Source organism: Heptranchias perlo, chromosome 24 (assembly GCF_035084215.1).
Source record: "Heptranchias perlo isolate sHepPer1 chromosome 24, sHepPer1.hap1, whole genome shotgun sequence".
Classification (NCBI taxonomy): Eukaryota; Metazoa; Chordata; class Chondrichthyes; order Hexanchiformes; family Hexanchidae; genus Heptranchias; species Heptranchias perlo.
In genome coordinates, this window is record NC_090348.1 from 44908681 (window position 1) to 44927916 (window position 19236).

The 19236-nt window shown below is 43.5% G+C and overlaps 1 protein-coding gene across 11 annotated transcripts in view; it reads right to left on the reverse strand.

The window, feature by feature from the left end:
• LOC137341754 (immunoglobulin kappa light chain-like) overlaps window positions 1–19236 on the reverse strand; it is a 65841-nt gene that overhangs the window by 33546 nt on the left and 13059 nt on the right. For 2 of the 11 annotated variants that reach the window (XM_068005223.1, XM_068005222.1), the window contains exons 2-4: window positions 17707–18620; window positions 17002–17129; window positions 15056–15778 (exon numbers count right to left, since the gene is read on the reverse strand). The exons of 1 other annotated variant lie outside the window; for it this stretch is intronic. In XM_068005223.1, the coding sequence (XP_067861324.1) occupies window positions 15056–15350 (295 nt within the window). In that variant the 5' untranslated portion in view covers window positions 15351–15778; window positions 17002–17129; window positions 17707–18620. Of the gene's footprint in view, window positions 1–3530; window positions 3648–5550; window positions 8398–11379; window positions 11618–15055; window positions 15779–17001; window positions 17130–17706; window positions 18621–19236 lie in introns of those variants that run through there. 8 more of the 11 variants (XM_068005224.1, XM_068005227.1, XM_068005230.1 and 5 more) reach the window with 8 other exon arrangements.

A 19236-nucleotide genomic window follows, 5' to 3' on the forward strand; every position in this document is an offset into this window, starting at 1 on the left:
GACCCTTCATGATTTTGAATACTTCTAGCAACTGTCTCTGCTCCAAGGAGAACAACCCCAGCTTCTTCAGTCTATCCATGAAACTAAAGCCCCTCATCCCTGGAATTATTCTCGCAAATCTCTTCTGCTCCCTCTCTAAGGCCTTTGCATCTTTCCTAAAGTGCGGTACCCAGAACTGGACACAATACTCCAGTTGTGGCCAAACCAGTGTTTTATAAAGGTTTATCACGACTTCGATACTTTTGTACTCTATGCATCTATTTATAAAGCCCAGGATCCCGTATGCTTTTTTAACTGCTTTCTCAACCTGCGCTGCCACCTTCAACAATTTGTGCACATATACCCCCAGATCTCTCTGTTCCTGTACCCCTTTTAGAGTTGTGCCCTCTAGTTTATATTGCCTCTCTTCGTTCTTCCTACCGAAATGTATCACTTCGCATTTTTCTGGGTTAATTTTCATCTGCCACGTGTCTGCCCATGCCACCAGCCTGTCTATATCCTCTTGAAGTCTATCACTATCTTCCTTACTGTTTACTACCCTTCCAAGTTTTGTGTCATCTGCAAATTTTGAAATTGTGCCCTGTTCACCCAAGTCCAAGTCATAGAAAAGCAGTGGTCCCAGCACTGACCCCTGGGGAACACCACCGTACACCTCCCTCCAGTCCGAAAAACAACAGTTCACCGCTACTTTCTGTCTCCTGTCCCTTAGCCAATTCTGTATCCATGTTGCTACTGCTCCCTTTATTCCATGGGCCGCAATCTTGATAAGCCTACCATGTGGCACTTTATCAAATTCCTTTTGAAAGTCCATATACACCATATCAACTGCATTGCCCTCATCTACCCTCTCTGTTACCTCATCAAAAAATTCTATCAGGTTAGTTAAACACGATTTGCCTTTAACAAATCCATGCTGGCTTTCCCTAATCAATCCACATTCGTCCAAGTGACTGTTAATTGGATTATTGTTTCTAAAAGTTTCCCTACCACTGAGGTTAAACTGACTGGCCTATAGTTGCTGGGTTTATCCTTACACCCTTTATTGAACAAGGGTGTAACATTTGCAATTCTCCAGTCCTCCAGCACCACCTCCGTATCTAAGGAAGATTGGAAGATTATGGCCAGTACCACAGCAATTTCCACCCTTACTTCCCTCAGCAACCTAGGATGCATCCCATCCAGACAGGGTGACTTATATACTTTAAGTACAGCTAGCCTTTCGCTTGCCTCTTCTTTGTCAATTTTTAGCCCATCCAGTTTCTCAACTATATTTTCCTTTACTGAGACTCTGGCAGCATCTTCTTCCTTGGTAAAGACAGATGCAAAGTATTCATTTAGTACCTCACCATCCCTTCTGCCTCCATGAGTAGATCTTCTTTATGGTCCCTAATCGGCCCCACCCCTCCTCTTACTCCTAACTTTATTATATGCCTCCCTTTAAAGTTTCTGATACTTTTTATCCTATTTATCGACAGAACTCTATACTTTGATGCACCCCATTTTCATCTTATAGGAACATATATATATTTTGCTCTCTGCATCTCATCTTTGAAGATTTCCCACTGCTGATTTGTTGACCTGTTAGCTAATTTTTCTGTTAATTTGGGCCAGATCTCCTTCTATCCTTGCCTTTTCCAGTTCTGTGAAGCACCATGGGTGTTTTCTTACATACCACAAAGAGGGAGCCTAATTGTGGAGGATGAAGGTATGGGTGGTATATTCATGCAAGTTGTTGTTGTTGAATATATTATGGTGTTAGCCTTTGCTCAGTGTTATCAGTCTGCCTTCTGAGTTAGAAGGTTGTGGGTTGAAGCCCTGCTCCAGAGACTTGAGCACATAATCCAGGCTGACATTTCAGTGCAGTATTGAGGAAGTGGGGTGTTGTCTATCAGATGACGTTAAACTAAGGCCACGTCTGTCCTTTCAGGTGGATCATAGAATCATAGATGTAAAAGATCCCATGGCACTATTGGAAGCAGGGGAGTTCCCCCGGTGTCCTGGCCAAAACTAATCCTTTGACTAACATCACTAAAAACAGATTATATGGCCATTTAGCTCTTTGCTGTTTTGGGGGCCTTGTTGTGTGAAAATTGGCTGCTGCATTTCCCTCCATTACAAGAGTGACTACAATTCAAAAGTACTTAATTGGCTGTGAATCACTTTGAGACAACCAAAGATTGTGAAAGATGCTATATAAATGCAACTTCTTTATTTCTTTAACAGGCAATTGAAGAAAATAGCTTTAGTAAGTTCATGAAACAACTAAATGTGTTTCGGGAAAAAGGGATTAAGGAATTGGTGAGAAGGTAAAGTTGAGATCAACCAAAAGGAGGGAAGCTTATTGGGCTAAATAGTCTTTCCCAGTTCCTAACGTCTCCAATGTTTCTGTTTCTTTAACAGACATCACAAACACTTTGATATTTAAATAAGCAAAGGAAACATGGCTTCACAATTATCTCATGGAAATGTCCAGATTGTGCTAAACAGGCTTGTACTGAAATAGGAAGCGCATCAAGGAATATTTTTGTCTCCTCAGTCTACAGCATAACTTACACATAACAGATATTATAACACAGGAAACCATTTATCCTGAGGTTGACAAGGTCTTAATAAATAAGGCCAAAGAAGTGAATGTGTAAATGCAGGTGGCCACAGCAACACCAGCAGGAAGAACACTCAACTGCTTATCCAGCTACCGATCTGCAGTAATGTATGAACTGGCCTCAAGTGGAAAGATACCAGATCAAGATGGTTTTAATAAGCTCGTTGTATCCTAAAAAGCACATCACATCATTTAACATGACATGTCCTCCATCAGCTTCATTTCTATGACTGATGAATATTTCCCACATATTTTGACAATGGTATGTTTTATCAGCTCAGATGTCTTATTAAAAATGTGGAGTCCCATGAAACATTCAACAATATTTACATAGTTTGAAAAACTATGTTCCCAAAAATCCTCGGATTGCAAGATCCTTTGCGCGATATTTGTATAGTTGTGTGAGTGAGAAGGGGAACAAAACATAACGAGATCAAATTCGTACTAGGCTGGAACTTAGGAGAGAGGTCTGCAGTTTCACCTCTCCCTAATACCTTAATGGTCTTATAGACAAGGAAGTACAGGGAGGCCTTCTCAAAGTAGCTTGTAACTAATGGACTTTCTTCCATTTCAGGTCTCTTTCCTTTTATTATGTACCACTTTGTCTTGCAAGCACATAAGTAGTCTTGAGATGTTGGAGGAATACTTACAGTAACAGACACTGCCCAACCATCATGGGTGTCAGAAAATAACTATTCATCATGTAGCTAGGTTGCGTTACAAGGATTTGCTGTGTGAAGTCCTATTATGATGTCAAAGCATTCAGCTGCTAAGTTACACCTTAAATGTGTCCCTTGCTAGAATATGGGCATCCATGGTAAGCAATGAAAGAACTGAAATGTTACGTCAAAGCTTGGCATGGACCTGTCGTAAATGTATAGCAGGTCAACAAACCACACTTTGCAGCAAGCAAATTAAGGTCCTCTACCTGATAAATGGTACTGTTGTGTAGCCATATCTTCCCAGTTTTCTTAAGATCTGCCATCTTCTTCCACACCAATGGACTTTCTTCCATTTCACGTCTCTTTTGTTTCATTATGTACCCCTTTGTTTTGCAAGCACATAAATAGTTTTGATGTTATAAGTTGAAGGAATACTTACAGTAACAGACACTGCCCAACCTGTAGCCCATCTTGGGTGTCAGAAAGTGACCATTCATCATGCAGCTAGGTTGCATTTAATGATTTGCTGTGTGAAGTCCTCTTACAATGTCAAGGCTTTCAGCTGCTAAGTTGCACCATGAATGTGTGCCCTCCTGGAATATGGGCATCTGCGATAAGCAAGAAAAGAACTGAAATATTGTGTCAAAGTTTGGCATGGGCCAGTAGTAAATGTATAGCAGGTTGACAAGCCACACTAGGGTCATCTACCTGATAAATGGTAGTGTTGTGTAGCCATACCTTTCCAGTTTTCTTAAGATCTGCCATCTTCTTCAACATTGTGAAGTGATGCATTTTGGAAGGAAGAATGAGGAGGGGCAATATAAACTAAATGGTACAATTTTAAAGGGGGTGCAGAAACAGAGAGCCTTGGGGGTTTACACACACAAATCTTTGAAGGTGGTAGGACAAGTTGATAGAACTGTTAAAAAAAACACACGGGATCCTTGGCTTTATAAATAGAGGCAGAGTACAAAAACAAAGAAGTGATGGTAAAACTTTAAAAATCACTGGTTAGACCTCAGCTAGAGTATTGTGACCAATTCTGGGCACTGCACTTTAGAAAGGATATCAAGGCCTTGGAGGTGGTACAGAGCAGATTTACCAGAAAGGTACTCGGAATAAGGTTATGTGGCGAGATTTAAGAAGCTGGGATTGTTCTCCTTAGAACAAAGAAGGTTAAGGGGAGATTTAATAGCGGTGTTCAAAACAATGAGGGATTTTGATAGAGTAGATAAGGAGAAACAGTTTCCATGAGCAGGAGGGTCGATAACCAGAGGACACAGATTTAAGATAATTGGAAAAAAAGCCAGGGGTGGTGGGGAGATGTGTAAGGTTATTGCAACCTGACACCAATTGCTTGTAGTGATGATCTTTTATTTGAACAAAAGCAAACATTAACACATGCCTTGCCAGCGACGCCCATATGCCATGAACGAATAAAAAAAATGCAAGTATTTAAGCAGTAATTATCAAAGAACAAGGAATTATATTACCCCGTTGTCCTCTGGGTAGAGATTGTAACTTTGTCACTGCCTGCTTCCTTCTTGCTAAACTGTCTTCCTTTTCCACACACTCTTCTCTATAATTAGGTGTTGGTTTGTGCTTGGTTCATATCCACCCCTTTTAGAAACCCAACCCCGAGCCATCAAAACTGTCGTGGTTAGCACCTCCCCAATTTCATCTCCCTTCAACAGATAATGGCCATCCTGTTTGTCTAACTGCTATACAATTTAACCTGATGTTCCTTGCCAGGCATTTCAAAGGAACATGAGATGTCTTAAACCCATCCAGGCGGTTAAATTTGATCTCGAGGATGGTCTATCCACCAGTTTCTGTCCCTCCATTGTTCTGGCCAATCTCCAATATTAGCAGATCTTAGAAGACATGGGATGCCTTCCACACTCTCTGTGGAATGGGGCAGATCCGTCTGCTAGTTGTGGAAAAGTGCTGAGTTAGAAAAACACTAAATGCTGGTTGATGACTGAATAAATGCAGTAACTTAAACTAAACTTCTAATACATTTAAAAAACCCTAATCTAAAAGATATTCCCTTACAGCTCCCCACCTCGAGTGCGCGGCACTGGCAATGCCAAACTCTCACACTCATCATTCCCCTCGTCGTAATAACATTGCAAGCACATACATTACTCCCCTTCATGTATTCTATGAACACTTGATTAATAGTTATGTTGGGACAGGTGGTACGTACACATATACATCCTTTCCCTACATACACAAATTCAGTTTGTCTTTCCCTATCAGATTTAAACTCAAAATGACACCTACCTCCTGTCCCTTCTGGGATAAAGCAAAGATCATTACATTTATAATCCACGGCTACCCAATTGTCTGCATATTTTCAAGTGCTATGCCCCGACAATCCTGAATCGTTTGCTATAGCCATACCCTCGCACCAATAGACAATGTCACCTGTGGCGTATGTAGTTGGTGGGTCAAAGACCAGTCCCGAACAACATCTGGACACTGAGTGTGACGCTGCCTGATGGCTGTTCCTTTTCTCCGAAGGCATGGGCATATTCTCATGACAGGTCCCAATTATAGAGGTGTTTTGCCTTTCGTTATCTGTTAACATTATTCCACCCACCCCAGGGGATGCCTCTCATTGCCAAATGATGGTGGTCACCTGGGCGCTATTGGTCTTAAGACTTTGTTGTGCCATATTAGGCCAGAGGGCATACTGAGTTTCCCAAATCCAGCCATGGGCCACAGCCCATAGATTCATGAATATCTGTAACATCTTTCTTCACATGGGTAAGTTGCTCTCTGTAAAATCAAGCACAGTATCTGATTATCGTTCAGTTTTATTGTTCTGCTGCTACCGATTTGAGCTGGTCAATATGGTACTATTTAGTAACCTTTTTGTTTCCTTTCCCTGTATACTGGATTAAGTACACAGCCGGACTAGCTCTGTCTACTATGGGAAAGGGACCTTTTCTTTTAGGCTCAAAAACGTGTTCTCGTTTCCCATAATTCAGAACCATAACTACATCTCCTACTACATACTCAGAGGGTTTTACTTTTTTGTTGAAATACTTTTTAACCTGATGTTTAGATTTCCCAATATTACGTGCCATAAATCAGTTAGTTTTGTTTACATATTCCACCATCTGGTTTAACCATTTACTTCCGATCGTTCCCAACAACAAAGGAGTTGCTGTGGGCACCAAAAGATGTCCTGGTGTACGAATCAGTCTTGCCGTCATAGCCTCGTATGGTGAGATACCTATGGTGGCATGGGGGGTTAATAGAATTGTCATAAGACACAAGGGCACCATGTTTGTCCATTGAGTGGGGTGATCAACTTCTTTAACATAGTTTTTAATGTCCGATTTCCTCATTCTACCACACCCGACAATTGTGGGTGATGTGAGACGTGTAGTTTGTAGTCTATTTTCATGAGCTTTTGGAGTTCAGTAAAGATCTTGCCTGTGACCCTTGATCACTGTCTACTTGTATCAGTACTCCCCACCTGCAGATCACCTCACTCTACAATATTCTAGCTGCAGTAATAGCAGTGTTAGTCCTACGTGGGAATGCTTGCGTCCACTTTGTGAATTTATCAATAATGACCAAATAATGCAAGTAACCTAAAGACGCCTGGTATAAAGGGCCTATGAAATCAATTTGTAAATGTGTCCAAGGTCCCTCAGGGGGAGGTGCACTTAGAAGTGAGGCACGATTGGTGTGTAAGGCTGGATTGTGTTATAGGCATACTAAACATCACGCTACACAGCGAATGAAGTCATCTTTGCATTCAGGCCACCATGCAACATTTTGGATTTTATGCACTGTGGTCTCTGCTGAACAATGACCATCCACGGCACGACTGTGGGACGTGTCAAAGAGTTCTTCAGCCATAGTAGGGGGAACACGCACAATTGCAAATGATTTGGAATTGGGTTGATACATAAGCAAGGACTGTCCATTATCGACAAGCATGGTTTCGTGAGCCCATGGTGTGGGTTGAGGTAGTGATTTACTTTCTTGGTGCCACGCCATGGTTTGCTCATACGGTAGCCAGGACATTTGTAGGGTGTATACGTCGAACTTGACAGGATGACTAGCTTTGGCACTGACACGGCCATTGGAGGATGGACCAAAAGGATACCCGGTGTGGGCGGCCTCTTTGGCAGCCTTGTTGGCTTGAGAATTAGCGACTGAGTGTGGATTGGTTCCTTTGGTGTGGGCCTTTACCTTACCTTGAAGCATGGCTGTCTTCTATCTCTTATTATTCTAAATAAATCACCATGTATCAATAATTTCCCATCAGAGGTGTGGTTGTTATTCTTACAATACAGAGGAAGTGACAACGTAGTATTGATAGCATAGGCACCAACAGACCAAATATTAACAGGTTGGTCGAAGGTTTCAATTACAGCTGTTAAGAGCTCTGCGATTTCAGCATATTGTGCTGAATGTGGCATGCACTTGTGCTGGGTAATTTGCTCAGGGAGGACTACTGCAAAACCCGTAAATGGTTCTCCCTTTGGTGAAATGAGGAACCGTCGACGTAGACATCCATAACATCCTTCAATGGCATCTTCTGAACTGGGTTATTAATGAAGTCTTAATAGCGGTAGTGGACACTCATGTGATTCTCCCCAGTATTGTAACAACTGTGGTAGAAGCGTTGTCTGTTTCGGTGTAATGTCGAGATCTCGTTCCATCAACAAAAATGTCTAATGGCTCAAACCAGCAGATGATACCAACATATCTCCCGGCTTTGTCAATAGGTTAAGTGGAGTGTGCGGGAGTGGAGCACTAAAGTTTGCAATCCGGTGATGTACGTATAGTATTTCACAGCCTAAAAGGCGGCCAACAAATGTCTTTCGCACAGCTTGTAGATCTTTTCCACTCATGTCAATATTAGCGATGCATAGGCAATAGGTAGGATCTTGCCTTGGACGTCTTGACACAGGACTGCTGCCACCCTCTGGTCAGTCGCTCCTACCTTCAAATGAAAAGGCTCGCTTGGATCTGGGGTGATCAGACCCGTTGCTTGTATCACCGCCTCCTTTAGCTGTCGTACCGCTTCGGTGTGCTGCAAGCGCCAACCGGACTGCACATCGTCTTCCTTTCCTTTAAGTAACTCATTCAATGGTTTAGTAAAATCTGCAAAACATGGTATAAAAGCTCTCTAGTATCCCACCAAGCCCAAGAATGAACGGAGCACTGTCTTAGATACTGAAAAAGGTAATCGCTGTATGATTTTTACTTTGTGCTGATCTGGAGCCTGTTCAGCAGCAGAGATGGATGCGCCCAGAATTGTCATTCTTTCCTGATGTGGAGATGCCGGTGATGGACTGGGGTTGACAATTGTAAACAATTTTACAACACCAAGTTATAGTCCAGCAATTTTATTTTAAATTCACAAGCTTTCGGAGATTTTCTCCTTCCTCAGGCAAATGTTTCAAGATCTCCTTGAAGCCTACGCATTTATACATATTGAACAATAATACATGGTGTTTACAGACTGCCCCTGCAACTGCCCGTTGCCAAGGCAATCACCGTGTTCAGACAGAGAGGTGTTACCTGCAGAACCTCCGAATACACATTCAACAAAAAAACAAACAGGGAAAAAAAACAGAGAAAAAAAAACAGAGAGAGAGGCAGAAACATCCGGAAGGCAGAGAGAGCCAGCAAATGACCCATTATATTAAAAACAGATAACATTTGTTCGCTGGTGGGGTAACGTGTAGCGTGACATGAACCCAAGATCCCGGTTGAGGCCGTCCTCATGGGTGCGGAACTTGGCTATCAATTTCTGCTCGACGATTTTGCGTTGTCGTGTGTCTCGACAACGCAAACCTAACCCTAACCCTATGGACAGGCCCTGCGAATACACAGGGTCTGCTCAGACGAGGAGGAACGCGATGGACACCTACAGACGCTGAAAGACGCCCTAGTAAGAACGGGATATGACGCTCGACTCATCGATCGACAGTTCCGACGGGCCACAGCAAAAAATCGCATAGACCTCCTCAGGAGACTAACACGGGACGCAACCAACAGAGTACCCTTTGTCGTCCAGTACTTCCCCGGAGCGGAGAAACTACGCCATGTTCTCCGCAGCCTTCAACATGTCATCAATGAGGACAAACACCTCGCTATGGCCATCCCCACACCTCCACTACTCGCCTTTAAACAGCCACCCAACCTCAAACAGACCATCGTTCGCAGCAAACTACCTAGCTTTCAAGAGAACAGCGTCCACGACGCCACACAACCCTGCCACGGTAACCTCTGCAAGACATGCCAGATCATCGACACAGATACCACCATCACACGAGATGACACCACCCACCAGGTGCATGGTTCATACTCCTGTGACTCAGCCAACGTTGTCTACCTCATACGTTGCAGGAAAGGATGCCCCAGAGCATGGTACATTGGCGAGACCATGCAGACGCTGCGACAACGGATGAACGGACACCGCGCAACAATCGCCAAACAGGAGGGTTCCCTCCCAGTCGGGGAACACTTCAGCAGTCATGGACATTCATCCACCGACCTTCGGGTAAGCGTACTCCAAGGCGGCCTTCGAGACACACGACAACGCAAAATCGTCGAGCAGAAATTGATAGCCAAGTTCCGCACCCATGAGGACGGCCTCAACCGGGATCTTGGGTTCATGTCACGCTACACGTTACCCCACCAGCGAACAAATGTTATCTGTTTTTAATATAATGGGTCATTTGCTGGCTCTCTCTGCCTTCCGGATGTTTCTGCCTCTCTCTCTGTTTTTTTTTCTCTGTTTTTTTTCCCTGTTTGTTTTTTTGTTGAATGTGTATTCGGAGGTTCTGCAGGTAACACCTCTCTGTCTGAACACGGTGATTGCCTTGGCAACGGGCAGTTGCAGGGGCAGTCTGTAAACACCATGTATTATTGTTCAATATGTATAAATGCGTAGGCTTCAAGGAGATCTTGAAACATTTGCCTGAGGAAGGAGAAAATCTCCGAAAGCTTGTGAATTTAAAATAAAATTGCTGGACTATAACTTGGTGTTGTAAAATTGTTTACAATTCTTTCCTGAAGCAGCTGAGTCTTTTGAGGGTTAAGTTTTAATCCCACCCCTTTTAACATTTCGAACAGCTCCTCCAACAACTGGGGATGTTGCTCCTTTGTTTCTGTGGCTAGCAGCAAATCATCCAAGTACTGTAATAGGCACTCTGGCTTAGAGAAACTTTGATGGCCTTTGCCATTCACTTGTGGTAGATAGGCTGATATATGGCGAATCACTGATGACGCATGCTATAGTTCTGACTAGCTTCTCTGAAAAGGATGAAAATGAAGGTGACTGAAAAGTGGAGAGTGGAAAATTCACGGGGAGAGGAAAGTGAGAACAAAGGTTATCTGGTTTTATCGGACGATTGGTTCAATGAGCATTATGAAATCCCTGGGGCAGACAAGTCCACGTATAACTCTGATCTTCAAAAGTAAAAGCGCATTTATACTGATCATCTTTTCTTACGGGTGTGCTCCAGAATCCATTAGCTATGTCTAGGGTCGAATTTGGGATAACAGCGTTGGTGTTTCCCTTACCACGGGTGAGCAAGTGGGAGTGACTGAATTTAACTTGTGATAATCAATAGTTAATCGCCAACTACTGTCTGGTTTCTTAATGGGCCAAATAGGAGAATTTGTAGTAAACGTGCCAACTCTAACAATACCCTGCCATACTAATAACTGAACTGTAGCCTCCACATATGGATGGCTTTCCTTAGGAATTGGAATCTGTTTTGCAAATGGATGTGGGGGTCCGTTCACGGACTCCTCTCCTTCCATCCGACCACAATCATATTTACTGCGGGCAAACGCGGTTGCCCATTTTTGAAGCATACTTTGTATTTATATACCTCCTCTTTATTAATCGTGAACACTGGATGCATATCTGAAATCTCTACAACCGACTTTCTATTACTCGCGCCAAATCATTGCCATTAGTTAGAATAGTCAATAACAACACCGTAATGATCTAAAACATCAGTTCCCAATATACCTTGCCCGTTGTTAGCTCGCATTGCTACCGCAGTATGTAGTTTACATTCCGCATCCTGTAAAGATATTCGAGCCGAGCCCAATTGATAAACATACCGTGATGATCCGTCAAAACCTTTTAAAACCGTGCACTTCCCTCTGGTGTTCGGGATACGGAGTACGAACGATGGTTACCGCTGATCCTGTATTCTATTAGCATCATCTGTCGTTGGCCCCCAAGAGAGACTACAGGTCTAGCATGGCCATCATGTCCGAACTTCACTACTGACTTTGGGGGGGGCAACTCCCTTCATTATTGGCCCAGATTCTGTCCTTCAGGCGCAGCTGAAGGGAGTGGGAGGTGTGGCAATTGCCGCCACTTGTTTAGATTGGCCCGCAATGTTACTGGTTGTCAGGAGTGCCAGTATTTATCCAATTTATCCTCTGTAGTATATGACCGTGGTTCCAGTTTTTCGGAGTACCGAGATGGGAGAAGGGCTGGGTAGCGGTTCCTTCCCTGTCTACAATCTCTGGCAAAATGTCACCCTATTCCCTGATTGTGACCCTTTACTTGGTCTCCAGTTATTCCTATCCTTGTTTATTCCCGGGGATGAGGGAGCGGACATATGAGGAGAGGTTGAGTAGATTGGGACTCTACTCATTGGAGTTCAGAAGAATGAGAGGCGATCATATTGAAACATATAAGATTGTGAAGGGGCTTGATCGGGTGGATGTGGTAAGGATGTTCCCAAGGATGGGTGAAACTAGAACTAGGGGGCATAATCTTAGAATAAGGGGCTGCTCTTTCAAAACTGAGATGAGGAGAAACTTCTTCACTCAGAGGGTAGTAGGTCTGTAGAATTTGCTGCCCCAGGAAGCTGTGGAAGCTACATCATTAAATAAATTTAAAACAGAAATAGACAGTTTCCTAGAAGTAAAGGGAATTAGGGGTTACGGGGAGCGGGCAGGAAATTGGACATGAATTTAGATTTGAGGTTAGGATCAGATCAGCCATGATATTATTGAATGGCGGAGCAGGCTCGAGGGGCCGATTGGCCTACTCCTGCTCCTATTTCTTATGTTCTTGTGTGGTCCCTCAACCACCGACACTGGTTTGCCCCCAGTTCTCGACTTTTGCAGCCTTCCCGTGGGTCTGGTGATGTGTTCTTTTACATCACCCCAGGCCTGAATAGCGAGTCTCAAAATTTTGTTCCACCTAACAATTTTACAGATGGATACACCCAGTGCAGTTTTCACTAATGGCTGCAAGTGACTTATAAACATTTGTTTAAACAACGTATCGTTTCACCGATCAGGTGGCGCTTGGTTTGGTAGTGCACGTGCTGGCTGAGTTGGCACAATAGGTTGTGTCATCGCAAACATATCCAGCAACCGATTTGCGAAGTGGTAGGGTGCTCTGTAGGTCTCTGTACAGTCAGTGCACAAATTTGCATCAAATTTAAGGTGTTTATTCCTAATGAATCCACTATTTCTTCAAACAGCACATCAGACCCATTTACTGCATAAGCGTCAGGAGTAATGCACAGTTTTAAGCCCCCATCTCGACCCCTGAGCCATCAAAATTGTCGTGGTTAGCACCTCCCCAATTTCATCTCCCTTCAACAGATAATGGCCATCCTGTTTGTCTGACTGCTAATCAATTTAACCTGATGTTCCCTGCCAGGCGGTTAAATGTGATCTCGAGGATGGTCTATCCATCAGTTTATGACCCTCCATTGTTCTGGCCAATCTCCAATATTAGCAGATCTTAGAAGAAATGGGATGCCTTCCACACTCTATCTGGAATGGGGTGCTAGTTCCTGCTTCTCCATTTTCCCAGCTAATCTCCAATATTAACATATCTTAGAAGGCATGGGATGCCTTCCACACTCTCCGTGGAATGGAGTCGATCTGACTGGTGGTTGTGGAAAAGTACTGAGTCTCTGTTAGCAAAACACTAAATGTTGGATAGATGACTGAATAAATGCAGTAACTTAAACTAAACTTCTAATACATTTAAAAAATCCTAATCTAAAAGATATTTCCTTACAGATGAGGAGAATTTTTTTTTACTCAGCGAGTTATTATGATCTGGAACATTGCCCGAAAGGTTGGTGGAAGCAGGTTCAATAGTAACTTTCAAAAGGGAAGTAGATAAATACTTAAAAAGGAAAACTTTGCAGGGCTACAGGGAAAGAACAGAGGAGTGGGACCAATTGGATAGCTCTTTCAAAGGGCCGGCACAGGCACGATGGGCCAAATAGCTTCCTTCTATGCTCTATGATGGTATGATTCATGATCTCAGGATGTCCCAAAGTGCTTTACAGCCAATGAAGTACTTTTGAAATTTAGGCACTGTTGTAATGTAAGAAATGTGGCAGCCAGTTTGCGCACAGCAAGGTCCCACAAACAGCAATGAGATAATGACCAGATAATCTGTTTTCTAGGCATTGGCTGAGGGATAAATATTGGCAAGGACACCGCGGAGAACTCCCCTCCTCTTCTTCGAAATAGTGCCATGAGATCGTTTATGTCCACCTGGGAGGGCAGATGGAGAGAGTTAACTCCTTGCTGGGATGCTTGCCCATCTCCCTCCACAACCTTATCCAAGTGGCCTTTATTCATGAGCTTTTAACCGTGAGCTTTTATCTTGAGTACGCAACCCATCAGGTTTACTGTCCCAGGCTACAGGAAATAAAAAGTTATTAATCTATATCTATGGAAGGAAATACATTTTTTTTTGCAAGTTTCTGATATTTTCTCACCATCCTTTCTGCATCATGTGATTCCATCTCCCATCCAATCAGTGACAGTTCATTGGACCCCAATATGCTCCCACACCTGCTAAAATCACTCTGACCAGGTTGCTGGGAAGAGTGAGAATAGCCCCAAAGTTCATTCTCCCTCTAAGTTCTACCCTGATATTCCTGTTTTTTTTAAACATACTCAGCTGTGTGTAATTGTTTTTGCTGCAGCTGAATTTTAAAATGCAACTGCATCTAGTAAAAATATTTTGGTTTTTACAATAGACCTGTAAAACAGCAAGCCATTTCATGATTCTGCCTCCTCCCTCGCATAGAAAAATCTTATTCTTACTACCTTTTATATATTCTTCTCCTACTCTTTAATTTCTCCCTTTACTATTTCCTAAGTAAACAGTGGACAGATAGCCAATGCTGCACTATCACCAGCTGTTATAGAAGAGGTAAGTGGTTCTTGGTGGACTGCCAACTAAATGGTAGCATTGCCTCAAGACTACAAGGTACCTGATCCTATTGTATTCTTCTTGGCAGCAAAAAGGCCTAAGGATAATTTAAGCCACTATAATTAAGAGGTTTAAATACAGAGGAAGCATTTTCCAGTAATTAAAATACATTCTGATGCCAAACCTTGATATGGTACAAAATCACTGTTCCCGTGTGTCTTCGACTATGTTGCATTCGAGTGGGTAACCATTCCAAGGGACACTGATTAAACAGGACAGATTATTATGGCAACGTGGCTTGTGTTAAAGCTGTAAAAATGAGATGAGTCTGCGTCTCATTTTTCTTGTAGACCAAGTGGAAAATTCACATTTTGTTAATTCTAGCAAAAAAAGATGTCTAATAAGTACATTAAAGCTAATGATCTCAAATAATTTAATCCATCATTTTCTTGAGATATTACTGATGTCTGCCGTTAGCAGTTTTAAAAGGCCTGAATGTCACTTTTCATGCACAATTGCTTTCTTGCTAAAATTAGCAGAGGCAGAAATTTTGGTCTCAATCTTATTTTTTTCTCCCAATTTTCTCACCTCTTGTCTTTGGGTGACGACTTCTGTTGGGGTACAGCTCCATGGATACAACCACTCTCCAGTCCCTCACCAAGTAGCCACTCTTCATGTGAGTCCAGATAATATCTTCAGCCTGTTCAATTATGGAGGGCAGCACAGCCAAGTGTGATCCTGAGGGGAGTTTTAACCCCCAATTACAGGTGGGTTGGAAGTTAAAAATAATAGAATTTTCCAAAGCGACTGCAACTCGGCTCCAACACGCCCACTTCTGGGTTTGGCTGCGTGCAAGTGACCTATTCGCCGGAGAAGGGTCCATAATTAATGCAGGCAAGCGGGTACTTGTTGGAGCAATTTAAATGATTATGAGACATTAATTAGGTGATTTTAAATTGAATTTAGGAAGCCTTCGAATTTAATGCCTCCAGCACGGGTTTCCTGGGGCTTGTGAAACTCGCCAGTGAAACAGAGACGTGATTGAGCTGCAGTTCATTGGGGTCTTTAAAGTTCTGATTGCCTGATGTGAATAAAAGCTCAGTGATTAAGGCTGGTGTCTCAGTTCCATCTGGCAAATGTTTGGCAGAGAGTTCTTGTGTTCATACAGCTTTTTCAGAACTTTGGAGGCTTTCAAACAGACAAGATCAGGTTGGGGAGGGGCGGGGGGGGCACCATGGATGTTATTCGATAAGACATCGGAGGTGGAAGACAATGACCATCCACGGCAGCCACGTCGTCCTGTGATGGGATCTGCAGGTGCACAAGAGAGAAAGGCACAACATAGAACTGGAGCACAGCAGAGAGGGGAACACAGTGGAGAACAGCAGAGAGTAGAGCAACAGAGGGGCCAAGGTTGCAGGAGGCACTACCCAAGTGAGAGGGTCTACAGACGGAGGCTGAGCTTGCTTGACCTATCTAAAGAGCAATGCCTACGCAGGCTCAGATTAAGACGGTAGGTGGTCACAGACATCTGCAGCCTCCTTCAAGAAGAGCTGCTCCCTGCTGGACCTGGTAGCCATGCATTGCCCGTCGCTGTAAAAGTCATCACTGCCCTCAATTTCTTTGCCTTTGGCTCCTTCCAGTGGGCCACTGGAGACATCTCCAGGGTGTCTCAGTCGGCTACACATAAATGTATAAGGCAGGTAACGAATGGGTTGTTTGCCCAGGCGTCCACTTATGCAGACTTCCCCCATGACTGACAATAACCAGAATGAGCGGGCAGTCGGATTTGCATCTCTGGCTGGCTTCTGACAGATGCAGGGTCCAATCGATTGCAAACATGTGGCAATCCGTGGGTCACCACATGAACCAGGAGTTTTTAAATCAACTGTAACGGATTTCACTCCATCAATGCACAGCTGGTGTGCAACCACTAGAGGTTCATGAAGGTGTGCGCCAGATTCCCTGGGTGCTGTTATGATGCTGTTATACTGCGGCAGTCCAACATTCCAGACCTCTTCCTGCCAGGAGACAAACTTAAGGGCTGACTCATGACACTTGTGTGGAATCCCACTAATGAGGCGCTAAAGCGCTACAACCAGAGCCACATGACCACCAATGTGTGTCATTGAGCAAGCCATTGGCATGTTGAAGATTCGTTGCAGCTGCATAGATAGGCCTGGAGGCGCCCTTCATTACTTGCCAGCAAGGGTGTCCAGAATCATCGTGTGCTATGCCCTACACAACATTGCACAGCAGAGAGGATTAGAGGTGGAGGATGACGAAAGCGCTTGTCAATCATCTTCTGATGATGAGAACATTGAAGAAGAGGAGGAGGAGGATGAGCAATATGAAGATGGGGCGCCTATCGCCAGACCAGTCGCGTACATTGCTGCCCAGGATGCCCTCGTATCTCAAAGGTTCACTTAGTCAGAGTGGGAAAAAGAAACAGTGAAATACTCCAGCCCGCTTCCACCACCACCCCACCCCTGCTCCCTTTGCACAAAACCCACTAACTGTGTAAAAAGACCCACCGAAGTGCGAGTATTTGTGCTGGTGCATGGCTGTACGTCCTGTGACAGTGCACCCTCAGAAGGAATGAGGTCCTCTAAGGAATCGTTGTCATGCATCTCTGCAGGATCTTGTTGTACGTGTGAAGGCCCTGAAAGACAAAAGAAAGTGATATGAATTAGTCCTGGCAAAGTAACAACCTTGCCAATCACCATACTCAGGCTTTTCATAGTTCAGTCAATGAAATAAAGCCAGCATGTGTGTGAAAGATGTTTTAAATTCTGTCACCAGACATCTGCGAGTTCCCAGTCTCTCCATCTCTGATTGAGAGGGACGCAGATGTGTTACTTATCTCTATCGCGTCCTCCTCTGCATCAGTGAGCTGCACTATTTGTGGAGGGCCACCTCTAGTCCTCTCCCATGCGTTTTGCATTCTCTTCTCCTACATGGGAGTGACTGAAAGTCACATATTCACCCGATGGATGCAGTGCATTGGGAGAGGGAGACTATCAGACAGATGCATCACATTGCATAAGGAATGGCATGAGAGACAGTGGTTGATGGATACATGGGGAGGTGAGGAAGTGCATAGAAAGTGAAGGATGGGTGTTGGTGAAACCTAAGTGGGTGTGAGGAGTGATGTGATGGAGTATGCTTGGCAAGACACAGGGCGAGGGGAGGGGGTGTTGTACACCACAGGATGTAGGTGAATCAGCAACTGTACTCACTTTTCCTGACCTGGTTAGGTCATTAATTGCTTCCTGCACTGTAGCTAAGAATGGGCCACAATGCTCCTGCTGCTCACCTCCTCAGCTGCCTTCTTGGTAACAGAAGCAGGTTTCTTCCTCCCATTGCTGGGGTAAATTATGTCCCTCCCGCTCCTCACTGCACCCAGCTGTACTTCAAGGGAAGCATCGGTGAATCTGGGTGTTGGCCTTGCTCTTTGTGGATCCATGGTTAAATTCCTCCTGGCTCCTCCAAATTCCAATTTTGCATTGGCCCCTTAAAGTGGACTTCAGATCGCGTAATCCGGGAGCGCATTACAGCCGCTGCGCAGCTTGCAGTCGCGAAATGCAGAAGAAAAAATGTAATTGTTCAACAAAGTTGAGATCGCAGAATCTGACCTGCTAATTTCACGTCCGGGTTTCACGTCCGAAAATCTTCCCCCCCGCCCCACCCCCCTCAAATCAGTTATTGTTTTCAATATCATTGATTATGAGCAGGAACCCTGGTTGATTTTTTTCCCCTTTCTAGCTTGAGAGACAGTTAGACCAATTGTAATGTCCACCTGCAGCCCTGACTGAAAGCAGAAAACTCAGCACAGATGAAAAACAGAACTTGGGATCTTCATGACTGGTGCAGCTGGTACATGGCCACTGGAGGGAACCAGAGTTTTCCTAATATGGAAGATAAGTCAGTCAAAGGTGGCAAAAAGGCTCGGCAATTTAAAAGTCAAAATAGGGGAAATGCAGTTGATACTTGGATTTTCAGAGGACATCTTCCTCCGTAATTCAAATAAATACGGTTTTCAATTGGTTGCATCATGCACCCCATGTAGTTGAGGGAGGTCGTAAGCAGAACTTTAATGCTAGCAGGTTGATCATCTCTGTTCAATAAGGATTGCAGCTGATATTGTGAGATGCTGTTGAATTTAAGACAAGAAACAATTCAGTTATCAATTTCAAAGATGGACTTATCATTACTGTATATAAAAACTTGCAAATGCTGGGACTGGCTGCATTGAAGTTCAGTTTCTGACCTTTAGTACCATTACTATAATTAGCTACCTGTAATTGATGTTATATAGGTAAATGTTACATTTTTCTTAAATTGCAATCTACTGCAACTTTACTGTTTTTAAGAGCCTTGAATTTCCTATTTAACTGCTTACTATAGTAGTATTTTGTTGCTTCTGAATACACTGCCTGCAAGAATGATATGTCAAAGTTTTGTCATTTTATTTTTGTCACTGTTGTTTTTGTCTTAATACTTCTTATTTCTTTGTTTTTAAGTAATCCTGCAACTGGTGGTGTGTAACTTATTTTCATGTCCCTTGAATTTTTCTTTTCAGTTCTCATATATCCAAACATTCATATATTTATAATAAAAAGATAATACTGGAAATACATACAGGTCAATTAGCATCTGAAAAGAAGACTGATTAATGCTTCAGACAAAAACCCAGTTCTGAAGAAGGGTCTACACTCAAAACCTTAAATTATCTTTACTCTTTTCAGATTCTGATGGACGTGTTTTTC